At 32.3% G+C, this 19,167-nt stretch overlaps 1 protein-coding gene across 1 annotated transcript; it reads right to left on the reverse strand.

The window, feature by feature from the left end:
• Positions 1-6,610: 6,610 nt before the first annotated feature.
• Positions 6,611-9,901, reverse strand: LOC11438506 (uncharacterized). The gene is made up of 4 exons (XM_003601540.4): positions 9,471-9,901; positions 9,300-9,389; positions 7,067-7,239; positions 6,611-6,962 (listed from the first exon to the last, which is right to left on the reverse strand). The coding sequence occupies exons 1-4, from the start codon at positions 9,766-9,768 to the stop codon at positions 6,768-6,770; spliced, it is 756 nt and encodes a 251-aa protein (XP_003601588.1). The 5' UTR covers positions 9,769-9,901; the 3' UTR covers positions 6,611-6,767.
• Between the last annotated feature and the right edge of the window lie 9,266 nt (positions 9,902-19,167).

A 19,167-nucleotide genomic window follows, 5' to 3' on the forward strand; every position in this document is an offset into this window, starting at 1 on the left:
TAATTTAGAGAAATAAAGACATAAAATAAAAAAGTTTAAAAATAATTAACAAAGTTTAAAAGTAATTAACAGTGGTGTGAAACCTATTTAGTGGTAAACTCACTATCATTATATATTTTTTGTATATTCATTTCTCTTTAAATGACATTATCCATTTATTTTAAGTAAATTGGGAGAATCTTTACCATAGTTTTGAAAATCGGATTGGACCGGCCGGTTGAACCGGTCCGACCAGGAACCGGTGGGGTGATCGGTTCGAGTTGATAAACGGATCGGTCATGTAATCAAACCGGCGTGACTCGGTCAAACTCGGGAAAAACCGGTGAACCGACGGGTTTGACAAACCGGACCGGTTTGAAGTAAAGCAGAAATTAATTGAATTAATTAAGCCAAAAAATGGCAGCGCTGTTGAACCCGCGTCCTCCAACTTGCAAGGAAATCACTTATCCACTGCAACATGAACCTCTTTTGTTTTAAAATTACTTCTTATTATTTATATATAATAACCGAACAGTTTTTTTTAGGGCAACAAAGTACACTCTATTTTTTTTAAGTAACCAAGCACACTCTTATCATTTAAATATTATTGTCCGGCATCTCAAATATTTTAATAAACATTTTTTTTACAATATTTTTTTTGAAATAATTTTTTTATTTTACTATATTTATTTGAATATGTATTACTCTCTTCGTCCATATATTTAAACACCCATTTGATTTTATTTTTGTCCTTAAATGTAAACCTTTTTTAAATTACAACACTCATTAATTATTTTAGTTTCTAAAGTGACCGAGTCACCGATTCAATCCGAGTTAATCCGGTTAAATAACTATATAAATTTAATCTAAGGACTGAGTCATCCGAGTGGTTACGATTCAGTCATGCGGTTCGACCAATGACTCAGTGGTTCGACCATTGATCCATTGACCCAGTACCCCCGCCAAGTCGATGACCGAGCCGAGTTTTAAAACTATGATCTTTACTCATGTACTATCTCTTGATTTTATTTTATTTTTGAAAGAATGTACTATCTTTTGATTAAAATGTTCTTTTTTAAGGACCCTTAATTAAAATGTTTTTTTTTTTTAGAGAAGAATTAAGGTTATACATCTTTACACATATGAGGAATGCTAGCAACACTCTCTTTTGAGCACTCTCTCTAGCACCCACTCTTTTATTGGTTGAATTCAATGTAGGACCTACACTTTAGAAATGGAACCCACATAAAGTGGTGGGACATACATTGATTTCACCCAATAAAAGAGTGGGTGCTAGAGAGAGTGCTCAAAAGAGAGTGTTGTTAGCATTCCTCTTACACATATTCGAGTTAAAATCTCGCATCTCACACTAAGTTTGACTAATACTTACCACTTTGTTAAAAAAAAAGTACATACGTTGAATAAGTAATTTTCAATTTTTCAAAAAGAAAATAAGTATTTCTCATGAAACCATAAAAAAAAAAAAGTATTATTTGTTTGCATATATTGATTAATTAACCTTATGTTAATTTTTTTAATGTTAAATACTAATTTTGAAGTTTAAAAACACATTTGAAGATAAAAGTTGTAAGTTTAGTTTCAAGTTAAAATCTATTCTAAAGAAAAGAATAATTTTATCTGAGAAAAACATGTGTAATGGTATGTTTCGATCAACGTTTCAATTGTCATTTCGCGTTTCAAGTCTCCTTTCAATGTGATTTTAAGAAGCTTTAAAACTAAGCTTCCACGTTGACGTGATTTGCCACTGTAATTTTTCAAAATGTATCGCTATTCTAAACACTCACTAAATCAAGTAATGTTTTTAAAATCACTTTTAAGGTCGGCCCAACACATTAAGGTCTAAGACAAAAAAAATTATGATGCCCCTTTTGAAGGATACCTTGAATTTAATTTTTGACAGGTTTAGAAAAACAAAATCATTTATTAAATTTTTGTGATCAATCTCCTTTTCTAATGGTAACAATCAATTAATTTAGGGCTTGTTTGGATTGAACTTATTTTAAGCTGATGCAAATAATTAAGCTTTTACGTTAATTCATAAGTTGTTTCTCTATAAACTATCTTAACAAGCTTATAAATAATACATTAACGTTTATTTATTTGCATAAGCTCTAAAATAAGTCAATCCAAATCCTGATTTCTAAACTATTATTTAAAAAAGTTAAACACCTAAAATTTCAATGAACTGAATAAACATATTTTCATATAAATTAACCATTTAAATTCCTTAAATAGTGTCCCATGACACTCGTTAGCAATTCCCTAACTTAATATATGTTTTTGTTGTCCCAATCTAATGGTTTGAATGATATCTTGTCTTGCGTTAAATCCCCAATTCGAAATGGAGTTACGGCATTTCTCCCTCCCAAAATGTTTGTTTATTTGAGTGTATGTTGACAAATAGAAAAATAAAAAAATCGATTAAATATGAATTTTAGATAAGATATTTCATTAATTTTATTTTTTTAGGGGATTAATTTTAGTTTTATAAATTGTAGAACATGGGACCTTGTATCGAGTAAAAAATTATATTTTTGAGGCTTAGCGTGATTGTCTCGATGGTTTTACTCCTGGCCAACCCTTCTCACTTTCATCACTTACCAAAGTAAATTCAAACATGAGCATACTGATATTTTTAATTTATGCAAATTGATATTTTATTGATTATATTGATTTTTCTGACTGCGTATCAATATCTCGATATTATCAATATACTAGACTTTCGACCCGTGCGACGCACGGGTCTTATCGACCATAATAAAAACAATAAGTGATCTTAGACCCGTGTAATGTACGGGTCTATCAATAAACACAAATGACAATAAATTTAACAAACACTCAAATGAATCTTATTTCTAGAGGAATAAAAAATAATTTTTTTAAAGTGTGAAAAGACTAATTTTAACTGTACTAAAAAAACTATTTATAAATGGAGAAGTGAATGTTGACCTCTACTAAATATGGTGTTCATTAACAATAAGTTTAACCCATAACCCAACTTTTGGGTTCAAATTGCAAGTAGTATGATGCATATATGCCCAAATCTCAATTGCACCTTTCACGTTATTCAAATAGATGTAAATGAATAGGCATCAGCTACTACCATCAAAATATGGCTGCAAGTTCTACACATGAGTAATGCATCAAATCCACTACTTTACGGTCCAAATGTAACGTGTCATATTGGAGCTTTTTACAAATCTGCAAATTGTACTTCAAATCTAATGCATGGCCTATGGTTACGTGACTATTGTCATGCCATCAAGTGATCAAATCTTTTTCAGATAGAAGTATACACCCTCTCCCTCCCCCGTTTCACAATGACGTTTAGCAAATAAAATAAATAAATGGAGTACTACAATAACTTATATATTATCCTCAAACATTGAGTATCACTATCTATAAATGATCATCAATCTTAACATATTTTAGCCAAGTAAGGAATTTTATATAATAATATAATCATAAAAAGGAAATAAGCAAGATAAATACTCAATTTAGATCGAAATATTTCGTAACTAATCAGTGAAAAGACACAAATGTTGAGAAAAAAGAGCAGCATTGCTTCAAGTTTTAAAAAAAAAAAAAAAAATCATAGCCTAAGGCATAAGCCACAAACAAATATAATATGAAGTCTTATGAGAGAGCCTATTTTGATCCCTTTGTCAAGCCATCTTCTTTCCATAGATAACTCACAACTTTGTTGCTAAAGCACATTTACTAACTCCTTAACTACTAAGGATCTAATTATTGTGTTACTGTGTTAGGGCCATTATAAAGATGGAAAGATCTCCATTGTTGTTCACTGTGTCCACAATAATTTTCATATAATAGATGAAAAATCTTTGTTGCTTTACATATGAAGAAGGAAATATCTCCATCGCTTTCATGTTCTATAATATTCTGCAACATATTGGGCAGCTGTGGGATGACTTAATCACCTGTAACATATGAAAATAAATTGTATTTTAGCATTTATATATTTGAATTTGCTGCTTCATACTTGTTTTCAATAAAATTAAGGAATTACATACATAATATGGATCAACTTGTATTTCCATCTCTTGAAAAAAAACCTCAAATGAAATATGATGCCACACATGGCTTGAATATTTTGAATCAAAAGCCAGACTAAGACATTGACTTGAAATACAGCATAGAAGACTAAAAATGGATAAATAATGAATCAAACCCAATTTGATCATATGCATACTATGTTCTTATGAAAATTAAACGGGAACATGGATACATCTCACAGTCCACAAGAATTACTGAAATTGATATCAAACTTACATTTTTTTCTATTCCTTTGATTTGCTAGTCTAGACCACAATTCATGTCATATGTACAATTAGAAACTTTCTCAACCTCTGTTGCAGTGATTCCTAAACCTGCATAGTCAATTAATATGTCTTTGAGCATATTACACAAATCAAAATCCCCAAATAGGAAAAAAAAATCCAAAATATCATAACGCAAAGGAACGCTTGAAGCCATAAAATGACATTCAGATAGTTTTTTTTTTTCTTTCCTTCTAAACAATTGCCAATAGCAGTGCCTGCTGCAGCAAAAACCAAGAACCAAAACACTTGAAATGGGGAACAGTCAAATCCAAACAGTAGCTTAAAACAAACCCAAAGCTGCAACAAAAAATAACAGCCGTAGCATACCTCAAAAAACCAAAGCCGAAGGGCCATGCTACCGACTTGTAGACCCAAAAATTAAAACCAAAATGTAAAATAAAACAATAGCAGAAAACTAAAACCAACATATGGCAGCAATGAGAGCCCACACTTCGAATATAACTCCTTTAACCACAAACGCATCAGACTAAATTTACAAATGACTCAGCTTCCTTGAATTTGTTATATAAATATCACATCTAAATGATAAGTTAGTAACATGTGTTTTAGGACCCATGATGCAGGGGAACATTATTTTAGCTTGAGCATTTCAATCAAGAATCTCTTATTTGTTATTTATTCTGCATAACATTTAAAAAAAATTGTGGCTACTAATTTCTTACTTCAAATGTTTAGCAGGATGGTTACCTGTTAGAAATATGGCATGCTATAAGAAGTATAAACTAAATAAAGTGTCATCGATCCACATTTGAACAACTTTAGTTTAGCACTTGTTATAAAAGGTCATGATCAACTACCTTAACACCATGAATTATTTATCCACATTTTGACTTAACCTAGAAAGATAACCATCACTACTACTAAGCTATAATAAAACCAGTATGTTAGTGTCATAATATCTATAAAGAAATACATACTCCTACGTATCATACTATTGTTAGAGAATAGACACCATTATAAAAGTTACTTTGATTCACCAATGACAATGATTATCACCAAGTGCTATTATTCAACGTAAAAGATACTAATGAGCTAATCTATTACATTAATGATTCCGGTGTAATAACATGTCTTAGAAAATTCAAAGGAGTTGAAGGCCAAAGGAAATTTACCAAAATAAGAGTGGCATAGTACGGTAAACAATATACATGGACAAATGAAAAATGCATGAATGTCAATTGCACAAATCTGTCACTTTAAAAACTATATATTTTGATGTTATTTGCTTGAAACAAAAAGCAGTAGTGTTACATAATAAACAGAGTAAAATTGAAATGATTAGTAACGGGGGAAGTTAAATAATGATATTATTAACATATCATTGCTTTCAAAATTTTGCATATGCTCATAATCTAGTTCTTAACATAACTAAAGACTTAATTACCAAATATTATCTCTTTAACAGTGGATTTCAAAACAGTTTTGAAAGACAAACTCAGACAAAAAATTCAAGTAGAAAAAGAGGAATAAGGTGAAAAGGAAAATGTTGATAAACAAATCTAAACATGAGCGTCGATGAGTACCATATTAAATAAGCTCGTCCTTGTTCAGTTATTTTTGTCGGGAGCGAACCAAATATGTCCAATCTGAACCTGCAAATTTCAATTAATTCTTACACCAGCAACCAAAAACATATCCATGACGGAGTTCTGTTTGTGATCTAAGAAAAAAGATAGTGAAAAGTAAAGTACCTTAAACTAAATGGGATGAAAACAGAAATATGCACTTAATTGTTAAAGCTAATTTGCCACCAAACCTTCACAGGAAAAAAGAAAAACTCTCAAGAGATCTACTATTAAGCTATACTGTCTGTTTTAATTATGGTGGAGTTTTAATATGCATAGGGAGCATAATTGGCATGTTGGGAAAATAAAAGGGCTGCTAGAATTGAAACTGGCGTAGGATTTGGGAGAAAACAATACAGATGATTAAATGCATTAAATACAGTAGGAGAATAATGGATCGGCAGAATTGGAATTTTGTGGGATGAAAACTTGAATTGTTGAGTGAAATGCTGATAAGGAAAACCACTCAAGAGAATTAAATGTTTGATTAGTGGAGGGAAAATATTAGGTTAAGAATTAGGGTTACTAATAGCTTGACCGGTAGTAATAAAGATTAGCACTTCTTTGAGTTCTTGAGATAGTTATCAAATAGTTCATGAGATGCAATAAAATATTCAATTTAATGTCTTCTATACAAGAGAGCCATTTTTCTTAATCTGATTTGCAGCGTTAAGTGCTTTCTACAAAATAAGGTAACATGTTATTTGTCTTGGAAAGATGTGATTATGATTCAACTCAAATGTAAAACATTTGACAGATACAAATTTCTCTTCATGATGCCAATATTTACAAGCTAGCAAAGTATATATACATGAAAACGAGAAACACCAAAGAAGGCTCAAACAGAAGGACTAGATCTGAGAACCCTCTCAAGCTTCTCAGCTTTAGTGTAATCCTTGTCACTAAGAGGTCCGGCAGGAAAAGGTGTGATCTCCACAATGAGATGAGGAGTTGGTAGCTCGTCGAAAAGAGCTCTCACGTTGTTGCAACAAACACTTTCTCCATGAGCACTTTCTCTTCGAATTTGACAACCCTACAATGGTCATTTAGTGCCATCAATTTATGAGGATAAGAGAAAAATTCTATTAAAAAACACTAGCAAGTAGCAACCGAAACATACAAATGAAAATTGCAAACCTTGTGAGAAGTGGCATCAACAAAGTGGTCATCATCTGACAGTAGAGATGCAATGGCTTTAAGAAGTCGTCGCCCCTCTGACTTGGATGGGACTCTGTAGTTCCTTCTCAGTGTACCCTTGGTTGTAGGATGCCATTTACTCTTAAGGTTCCCTACATTAGCTCCTTCCTTTGCTGACCAAATAAAACAAGTAGAAATAAACAACACACATTGTAACAAAAACACACTTTGACAAGACCCTTGAGTGTTGAGCCCAATATGGAAGGTAATGTTAAAGGTACAGTAGCTCAGCTGTTAGGAGATAGCCTAAGATATGTTTCGTACTTTCTTTGTCTCTAGTATAATCCAACTCTTCATTATCATACTTGTCTTCTGTTTTATAATTACATGCATTTATTATTTCACTTCGAGTGATTTTACCTGGTTTGTATTCACTAAGGAAACAAAACAACATGGAGATCCGAATGCATATCGAGGGGTTGATGATGATGGAAGCAAAAATCAAAATGGATCAGTAAGTGAGTTTATTGAGCCATGAACAGCAGAAGTTAAAAAAGGATTTGAAGGAGCAAGCTGAGTTTATGAGATAGATGGCAAGTTTCATGTGAGCGTGTGACATTTAGAGTGTTGGAATATGTGAAAAAACATCTCATAATGTCAATAGTGTATCTTAAAATATTTTAGAGTATCTAATGTTATTTGGTAGGATTAGTTTCCACATCATCTTTCTCCTCACTGAGGATTAAGAGTGTGGTACAAGTATAAAATAGGGATTAGTGTTTATCTTTTGTATTATAACAACACATTATGTCACATAAAGTAAATATCATTAGTCTGTATGAGCTGCCATCTATACCTCAAAGACTAAAACCTTATACTTCCAACATGATATCAATGTGGCACCATCTTCTGTGACCTATCTTGCCACTATTCTGCTGCTGAGTTCAGTAAATTAGACCTATTGATAGGACTAGAATATAGACTGGAACGAGGCCTAATGATACCTGCAGTTAACATTTCACCCGCTAGTTTTCCTGACCTCGGCCTTCTGATGGTTAGGTAACCTATATGGCCTCAGATTTGGCATACAACTCATACCTCGATAATAATGGCACGATCCTGTGTTCAGGGTAATAATAAACCTTAAGGATCTCCAAAGACATTCTTAAGATTCTTCAATGCTTTTTCAACAGCCTCTGAAATCTCTCCAAACTCAACAGAGGAACCAACTAGGATATTTGATTCTACAAGGAAACCGCAGCATTCACCTTGCAAATATGTCATGACCAACTATAAGGATGCTGCAGATCTGCACAACCTAGGTTTGCCTTTAACATCATCTCCTATCCCATTATTTGCATAGTCAAATCCATAAAAGCGACCCTCGTCTCCCCTAAGCTTGTCACCCCCACCCCACATAAACCAAAATGTAAGAAATCAAGTTGAAATTCCATCACTTGCGGTTTCAAAGTAACTCCTTGGCCAAAAATATTTTACTTTGAATGAGACTTATGGCAGATCTAGTGAATCACTCTACCAGATCATTATTCTTCTTTAAATGAGAAGTGATTCAGGGGTTTTCTTTCCCTGGTCAACTGTAGTCCTTTCACGTCCATCCCTGTCCATTTTGATACACACCATGATCCATGAAGTTCCGTAGATTTTGGGAGCACCACTACTTGATACTAGAGGGTAAAGTACGCGTGTCTGCTGTTATGTTAAGTTTACAGAGCTAGCTATTACGCTTTCTTAAGCTTTAAAGTATAATAAGGTGTAGCAATCCTGCTGTTAGTTGCAGTTTCTTAATCTTCTATAGTAAACTTTTCGTAGTAGTTGTAGTACAATGTATATGGTTCAGCCTCTGCTTTAGAGAACTGACATTTCTAAAATAAAACCTTCGGCTTGTCGGATATTCTCTTCCCTCTACATAGCTATAATCATCCTCACTGTCTAATTCTTTTCATTCACAAATAGTTGGATGCATTCATCTATGGCGAGTCTCGGTTCTGAGATTCATGCCTTCTTATATACAAAAACAAATCCGAGCAAGTCTAATGAGTTACAATACGATCGTCCACTAACACAAACGGATAATTCACAGTTTCATTTAATCCACCAGTAGTTATAATTGCTACTCATTTCAATAACATTATAAAGTATCAACAAACAAATACAAATAACACATTCCAGTTCCTCTATGAAGCATGAAGTAATCAATACTAAGTAGATATACCTGGTTTTCCTAGTATGACCTGCGTCCATTTAGAGAACCCTAAGTCACCACCAGATTCACTACTGTCACCAGCATCACCAATTTCCAAACCTGAAGCAAAAAATGAAGTTAACTTAAAATCAAATTAACCCCAGTAAAAGAAGAAAGCTAAAATTGTTAAACTTTTAAAACCTGAGAGAATTGGGTTTGATGGAGATCCAACGAAGCCAGTTTTGACAAGGGCGTAGTAGATGCAGATCCTACCAACCCATAGAACTGGAGTTTCAAGCAAAGAAGCACGGGTAGTAGCGAGTTTTCTGGTTTTTTTGAATGAAAAGGAGGGTGAAGTAGCAAAACCAGGAAGAAGGGATTTGTAGAAGATAGTTGAAGAGGGATTGTGAGAGTGAAAGGAGGAGGAGGAGGATTGATGAAGAAAAGAGACCGTTGCGGTGGTGGTGGTGGTGATTTGCAGAGATGAAAATAGAGTCATTTTCTTTTTGATGATTAATTCTTCTGAGATTAGAGTTTACACTGTCACAAGTGACACCAAGTGTAATGTAACTGCAAGGAAGAAGAAGAGGAGTGAGTTGGGGTTTCTTTTCTTTTTGTCGCTATTCCTTTTGGATAACTCTATTATCCTTTAACTTATTATAAGGGGGTGTTTGTTTCAATGTTAAGAACGATATTTCCGGGAATACATGGTTAGGGAATGATTAGACCCATGTTTGTTATGAGGTTGAGAAAAAAATATTCCTGGTATAAAGGTTTCTGGGAATAGAGTAACTTCCCATGACTTCCATTATTCCCATAAACTTATTCCCATGTAAAGAGATGAGAATGTACATTATCATGATATTATGCATAGATTTTTAAAAAAAAAATTGTAACTTCCAATTTTTCTAGGAATGTCAAGTTATTTGCCAAACACTTTTTTTAACAAATACCCAAGAATCAAATTTTCATATTTTCACTCCCGGGTATGTTATTCCTGGGAATAATTTGTGTTTCCCAAAAACAAACGCCCCCTAAGTATTTTAAAATTAGCTTAATTGATCTGCCGGTCCTTTAACTTATTTCTTTTATTTAATTTGGTCATATAAGTCTTAACTTTCTCAAACACGTCCCTCAACTTATTTCTTTTATTCAATTTGATCCAATTTTAATAATTTTAATCCCCTAAAAAAAGAGACCGTTGGATTAGGGAGGTCTATAAGATTTAATAGTGTCTCATCAACACCTAATTTATTTACTTTCTTCTTCTTCTTCCATCATCTTCATTCATTCTTCATCATCTTCACAAAATAAAATAGAAAAACCCAATTTTTTTTTCAATATCATCTTTATCAATCTTCATACAAAAACTCAATTAAACCTCAACAAGTTCCAAATTTGACATAAGAAATAATGACCCATATGCAAAAGCATGGATCGGTTTTGTTCCATAAAAATAAATAAACTCAGCACAAGAAATTTCTTAAGCTTTAATTTATGTGATTTTCAGTAAATTGATCTGCCACATGTGGACCCATTGGAGTAAGCTTTTGAAGAAATTTCTGTCATTTCAGAACCATGCAGTGTAGGTGGGAGTTACAGCTACAGCTACTCCACCGCCACCGTGCCGGAAACAAGAGAAGACGAAGTTACAAGTAAGCGAAGGATCAGAGAGGGAACTCATAACCGGAATCGGAATCAAAGGCACACCAATGCATCAAGGAATCGTTCTTACAAAGCTGACAGGAATATAGTCGGTGGGAGAGAGCGACGACGACCCAAATTATCGGCGTGGGTACTGGAGATTCCACGGGAGAAGAAAGTTGTGGTTGGTTCAGGGTCGGTTCGTCAGAGGGAGTTTTCCAACAAGGGATTTCTATTTTTTTTTTTGTAGTGATTTGAAGAATCTTTTTGTTTTCTGTTTTAAATGAAATGGTTTTGAAATGATTCGACGGTGATTTGGGAATCTGTATGTGTGATTTTGAATTTTGAAGGTTTAATTGTAATTCAATTTTATATAAAGCTCAAGTATCTAAAAAATTGTTGGATTTCTAAAAAAATTCAAAAACCCATTTGATGATAATGTTGGATTTGGGTATGAGATTTGATTTTGGTGTGTTACAGAAAGAAACAGTGTGACTTAGGGAAGCAATTATGTGGATTATGATGATAGTGTTGGATTTGGGTATGAGATTTGAAGTTGGAAGTTTGATTTAGGGATGGTTATGGTAGAGTGATTGATTTTGGGTTTGAGTTGATGAGGATGAAGGAGGGTGTTGATGATGATAGATGAAGATGACTATGATGGTATTGTAGTGATCAAATAGTAGGTTTAATTTATTTTTTTTCATGAATATTGATGAAGGATGAATGAAGACGAAGATGAGGGAAGAAGAAGAAGAAAGTAAATAAATTAGGTGTTGGTGATACACTATAAAATCTGATAGACCTCCGTAATCCAACGGTCTTTTTTTTTAGGGGATTAAAATTATCAAAATTGGACCAAATTGAATAAAAAAAATAAGTTAAATTGAATAAAAGAAATAAGTTAAGGGACCGGCAGATCAATTAAACCTTTAAAATTTTATTGTATTTTTGTCTTTTTAAATAGAAGAAATGAAAGAGATTTGAAGTAAGAAAATGAGTGAGTTGAGATTTTTTTTTTTCTGCGCTAAAAAGGTAACGACATCTTATAAATATACTCATTTGACGCTATTAGTTTTGGATAACTCTATTATTTATACTCTTTGTACCATATTATCCTTTACGTCGGTACTTTTATTAGATTTTTTTCTTTCAATTTTTCAAAAAATTGAATACAAAATTGCTTTAAACAATGCAACGATCCACGAGTTTTAGATCAACTAACTTTCTTTTTTTACAAAAGTTCAACTAACATTTATGAATGAAACTTTTACCAATAACTTTTAAAGAAATAGAAATGTTCATGTGAATCGTGAACTAGATGTGATTCTAAATTTTCAATATCTTTTTATGATGAGATTCTGAATTTTCAACATAAACTAATTTCCATGTCATACTTTAATTCCTAACTTTCTCATTTAATGTTACGTTATTTGTTAGCATTGATATATGAATGTGGATTTTTTTTGTTCCAGAGATTCTTTGTAAATATCTTACTAGTAAGCACGGGTTGAATAACGTGTTTTGTAAAAAAATTATTCGAAAAGAAATATTTATCAAAATATTTATGAAAGCTCTACCAAGTCTTGATTCATGAAAAGAGGATATACTATGTTCATGAAATCAGGAAAACATGATCATAATTAAGTTGAAACTAATTGAAACCAATGCAGGGTAAAGAACATAGAAATAAATTTGAACTTCATCGAGTTTCTTTCTATTTTTTAAACAGTTTCACTTATCACCTATAGAAGTTGAGATTTGATTAGATATGATTGTCGGTAATATTTTTTTGTATAATTAACCTAAACTTTCTTACAATATTATTAGTGCAATTTATCTCTGTATAAACTTCCTAACTCAACTCCTCGGGAAGCTCTATGAACATGTAAGTCAAACATTTATTCAGAAAAAAAAAAAATTTGATTAGTATCAGACGGCCAAAGGACTAAAGTTTAAAATAGTAATTTTACCACCATGACAATGATAATTTTTTTCAATCAAAGAAGGGTACCACCATTCCTATTCCTCAACTATACCATCAATTGTACCACAAAAATATAAACGTATCACTCACCCTAACTTCCTTTAGTTATGCAATAGACTTCTTTGGATGGAGATGCAAGAAATCTTCATCTATCGATGGTTTACCCCTCGGACCAATAATCGACACAGTGGGCTACTTCCGATTGAATTAACATCCAAACTAATACAATATGCAGACATTGAGGCGTAAACAAACGCAACACATACATATTTAATTAATGTGTATCAGAATCTAAACATATATTAAAAACCACGACAATCCAAATAAAATAACTAACCCTTTCTTAAATTCAGCAGCCTCTGATATATCCGGATTGATCATAATTCGGGTAGTATTCACTACATTTTGCGGGGATCCATTCTCTACAAAAATTCAACCAATGACAAAACTTATAAGAATATAATATTCATACATTAAAATTTCAAAATGTTTAGAAGAAATAGACCAAAAACACACCACTGAAAATCTTCACTTTTGTGAACTGCATATCCAGCACATGCAAACCTTCATCAACTTTGGCCATGAGTTGTTTCAAGTGATCCACATAATATCCAAACAGAGCAATCTCACATTTTCCACTTGTGACAAAAATCAAACAGAAGTTTAAACGATGGTCCCTTCTATAAACAAAACGAAGATAAATCTTAACATGCCTCATAAAATAAGATATCAACATGTGACCAGTTAGTTGAAGCAAAATCATCTTGGTGATCTTCCCATCCTTAATATACTCCCTTATCTCCGATATTACAGTCATTAAGCCAATGCCATCTAAACAACAAAAACGATTAAGAAAAGAAAGAGGTAATCATAACAAAAAAGGAACAATAACAAAAGGAAGCATAAGGAAAATAAGCAAATTAGGAAGATATGTAGATAACTCTATGAAAACAACAAACCAATCAAATAATCGGTGTCCACGGTTTGATGGTTAACCTCAACTATATTAGTCAAAGTTAATCCAAACATGGGAAGCAAGGGACCCTCAACAACACTCACTTTGGTCCTCATATGGAAAAACAACTTATAAGTAAGGGTAGTTGTCCTGTACAAACCACTGCTTGGAGCAACTGAATTCTAATCTTATAAACGCATAATTGCTTGAATTCTAATCTTCCGATTTTGCCAAAGACATGTCCTGAAAATGCCCTAGACGACAATGTAGCACCTTTTTATTCTACTCTGTAAGGGGATGACACAAAGCGTTATAAAACATTGATGCATAAAAAGTGTCTCTTTCACTCTGATCAAGAAAAACTGGTGCAACTATATAGTAAACATTTTAATATTTTTATTAAAATTAGGTGTCATTGCATGAAAGTTATATTATGTAGTTCGTAACACGATTGTTTCTACAAATGTGTTTTCATGGAATGCTATTAACATTTTTGTCTTTAAATGTATGCAACATGTTTTAGCAATTTTTTACAGAGATGTTATTTTTCATTTGTTTCAACAATGTTGATGCATTTTTTCTAAGAATATTGGTTAAGATCATAGACGAATCAATTGGATGACATAATGCACTGATAAAGTTAATATTTTCCGTCTTATGCTACCAATTATAAATAAGAGTTTAACCGTTCTTGTTCATTGGTGACTATATTCAACCAATTATTTTTTTTTAAAAGAGGCAGAAATAGAAATCATAAATTATGATCAATCTTATGTGTTTCACATACTAAAAAACTTTAAAATTAAAAAAAAAAAATTGTTCAACTTACATACATGATTTCTTTATCAGATTAGATTTTGGAAACAACCATTATTTTCTAGTTAGAGATTCTGACTAACATCTGAGAATCTAATTATATATGAAAGTCAAATAACTTTGCAAGAGTCTATGGAATGTTTTCAAAAAAGCAGACAAAGAAAAGGTCAATCACTCCTTCATGATGTGTTTGGCCAGCTTAGTGGAAGACAATTGCGTTGGATTATAGGCATAAGATGCAATGTCATCTTGGTATTTTTAAGTGGACGAACGCTTTGCATGAGTGAAATTCCAAATCATTTTCACCACAAGCAGAGAAGGAAGGTTGTCACAATAAGGATAAAATTTTCATAGTTAAAATGAATATAATATTAATAATTACAATAAAAAATCACAGAGAAATTCAATGTGTTTAATTATTATACCGTGGGAATGTTAAGGGAATCTGAGCACTTAGCAGAAGCATTATTCTTCTCAAGAATGAATGTCTAGGTTGGATTATCATAGATAACATTCTACAATAATAAAATGAAAATCAAATATAAGTGACAGAAAAAGAAACAGTCAAATCAATTATTAAAAAAAAAACACGACAGACACAAAGAACCTCATCAAGTTGTTGCTCCTCTAGCTGAAGATGAGACTTAATTTTTTTTGATGACAACAGGATCACGGGAAACACCTCAAACGAATGATTGATGATAGTATGGCTGATGGTTGACACGTAACACAAACTCAAGGCAGAGTAGTTTATATAGATGTTTTTGGTATATTTTAGGATCATCCTCATCGACCTTCATAAATAAATACAATTACATAAGTTATAATATCTATCAACCATGCGGAAAATAAGATGAAAACTAAATTAGGGATACCTCTTGTAACACCCCGTTTTCCCAATATTTAAAATTTCTTTAAAAAAAACATAACATTTATCAGAGTAAACATCAAACAACGGGATATCACATATAACGTAATCCAACAGTTAAATAATAATTTAACCAATATCTTAAACATTTGCAGCGGAAAATCTTAACCATAATTCATGAAACGTTTTGGCACGCAGGCCCAACAAGTATCTCAAAAGAGTTAATCAAAACAGTAAATATTCATGGCAGTTCACGTAAGAGAATGAAGCATGTTATAGCATAAAACCCCATCCCGTTACGTATCAGAGCGACCTAGACGACACAGTGAAGGCAAGGCCACTCACGACGGCAACTGCACACTAAGCACGATCACCTACAAGTTACCCATATGAAGGGCAACATTTTCAAGCAGAAGGGGTGAGATTTCATAATAAAATAACATTAATCAATGTAATTGCGAATCATAAATTAACATCATAATCATTCCATTATTAACTTTGCGTAAATGCTAAACAGTTATCACGTAATCATATATCTAATTCATTATGAACAACGTAACATAATCAATAAACACTTATCACGTAATCACATATTCATTCATTATCAACAAGGCATCTTAATCATGACAATGTGACAATGCTCCTAGACTCCTTATATGCATGTGGTACCAATCGTCATCATAAGTATTAATATACTTTAATCGTGCGGAGGACAAAGCTCCTATAAAACATGCGGAGGACAAAGCTCCTAATATTCGTGGTGAGGACTAAGCTCAATGATATGCTATGCATGGACACATATGAACAAAACATCGTAATCAACTTATCAACATGCATCCAATAATTTGGAGCTAAACTTCATCATATAATTATGCACTTAGTTAAATAACGGAAGCAGCATAAACAGGTCACATAACAAGATGATATCATTATATCAAGCACATAATTTGTATCATTATCACATCTTCTTATCTTGCATGAATATACAATACAATAGTTCATATTCAATTAATATTAATATAACTTAAACAACTCTACAGTCTGCATTAAACGACATCACTAGGTCTCATTACCAGTTAGGGGTTCACTCTTGATCAACAAGTGCGACACAGATCGCATAAACACATAAACAAGTTCATCCTGGTTGTACTCGCGAGGCGAGAGTACTTACTCGCCATGGCGAGTACCACTCAACTCCCAAACTAAGGTTGTTCTGGGTTCCCTCTGATCCTACATTCATTCCTAATCAATACTAGGTATGTTCAGGTACTCAAAGGCATACAAGATTCAACTAAAAAGGTCGAAACACGAAATATGACATGCACTCTGCCTAAGCTCGCGAGGCGAGGAAGGGTTGCTCGCCATGGCGAGTTGCACCAAACAACTCACGAGGCGAAGGGAAGGGACTCGCGTGGCGAGCGATGAAGTTCATCACTCGCGAGGCGAGGATCATCACTCGCGAGGCGAGGATCATCACTCTCCGTGGCGAGCGATGAACAGAAGCACGGGCAGACTAGGGTTTTTCTCAAAAATCCATCACACAACATGGTTCAAAGCGTGGTTTTGATTCCAGAATTCATCCTAAACATATTCTAAGGTTAAAGGACGGTTCTTTCATCAATCTAACAAGTTTTACCGTTTGATCATCAATTTTTAGGGTTTTGACCTAATTCCAAAACTTCTCTAAATCAATCCTAACTTTGTCAACTAATCATCAGAATTACAGTAAATAACATTATTGAATTATTAGTCTCACCCTTACCTTGAATGAAGAAATCGCAGCCCTCACTCTAGGTTCCTCTTCTCTTGGCTTTTTCTTCCTTTTCTCCAAAAACAGTCGTACGTACTTTTTGTTTTTCTAAACTAGGTCTAACCTTTTATATCTCCTCTTAAAATACTTATCTTATCTCACTTTCTCCCCCAACACTATCTAAAATATCAAAACAGCCCTCAACTAAATATTTTATATTATTTTCAAATCTTTATTCTATTTAACAATAAAATAAATCTCATATCATAATCAAATCCTCCAAAACTCATAACTTATCACGTCATCAATCAAATCATCATAAATCATCAAAACATACCAAAATCATGCATATATTATATAATTATAATATAATCACCTAAACTCGATTAAATAAACGATTAAACGAAAGTGGGCGTTACACCTCTTGCATAGTCTTCCTAAGAGCTTGGGTAGTAATATCAATAATCTGAAGACCTTCACTATCCCATAACACAAATTTAGCCTTGTGACTATCATGAACAACTTGCACAACTACCTTGTATATGATAAAATGGATAGATTCAAAAACATATTATAAATGTGCCAAACAAAAAAAACACTAATCCACCACATGAAATTTTAAATATGTAACCTAGTCAATGGAGCATCAACATCCTGTCCGCATGTACATCTATAGCTAGAACTATTTGACTTTGATTCCTTTGGATATTTGGTGCAACTCTTATAATACCATCCAAATTGGTCAGGATTAAATTTAGTTATTTTCCCAATAGTGATGCAGTATGTATCTTAACACAAATTAACAAATTTCGTTATAAGAATACCATATTTTTTGTGACTTTCAAAAAGATAAGAATTTATATTATTTGACATTATATTTACTACATTGTTGGTGTCATTGAAACATACATGTTTAGTTTTTTTGAATAAGAAAAATATTTGTATAATTTATTACAATATAAAGGTGCAAAATATATATAAGTATAATTTTTTTAGGCATCTATACTTGTAATTTTAATTAAAATCAAAATTTTATAAAAATACATATGCATTATGCAACGCTAAAAAAAATTATACGCATTAGCGTAACAAAAAAACAGACAGACGGACATAAAATATTACTCTAAATGCTAATGTGTGTGGATATATTTGCGAGGTTGAAGATAGGAAATAAAAATATTTGGTATCACTAAAAGACAACGTGAATAAAAATATTTGTGAGGTTGTGATGATTAAACTATATTGAAATTAAATATATGAGTGATAAAAAGATAATAAAATTAAATGGAACGGTTCAAAAAATAAAATAAAATTAAACGGAAGAAAAAAAAATATTGAAATATAATATTAAAAAAATAAAGGAAAAGGTTCCCAACATGAGTTTAAGAGAAGTGCTTGTAAAATAAATTGTCGACAAGTAGTTTTTTGAGATAACATTCCACAACTTTTGGCCAAAGCTCATTCCATTCAATTTTATGCATTAAAAAAATATTTTTTTTAGTAAGTACTTAATTTGAGTGGTTTAATTTTGGCTCGTATCAAACATTTTGGCCTAACTTCTCCTTAAAAATGTAGAGAAGTTGAAAAAAAAGTTGGGTCAAACGGTGTCTTAATCTCCCACAACGACAGTTTAAAAACAATATATATATATATATATATATATATATATATATATATATATATATAATGTGGTGAGGTTAATGGATAATTGAATTACCAAATTGCCCCTATTGAGGGCAAAAATGGTAATTCATAGGATATTAACTTTTATATAAGTAATAATAGATAGCACAAACAAAAGGCAACACAGCCAAAATATTTTCTATCCGCGTTTTTTATTTGCATTGTATCAATTTTAATTTAAGCTGCTTATTTTAA

Source organism: Medicago truncatula, chromosome 3 (genome assembly GCF_003473485.1).
Source record: "Medicago truncatula cultivar Jemalong A17 chromosome 3, MtrunA17r5.0-ANR, whole genome shotgun sequence".
NCBI classification, from domain to species: Eukaryota; Viridiplantae; Streptophyta; class Magnoliopsida; order Fabales; family Fabaceae; genus Medicago; species Medicago truncatula.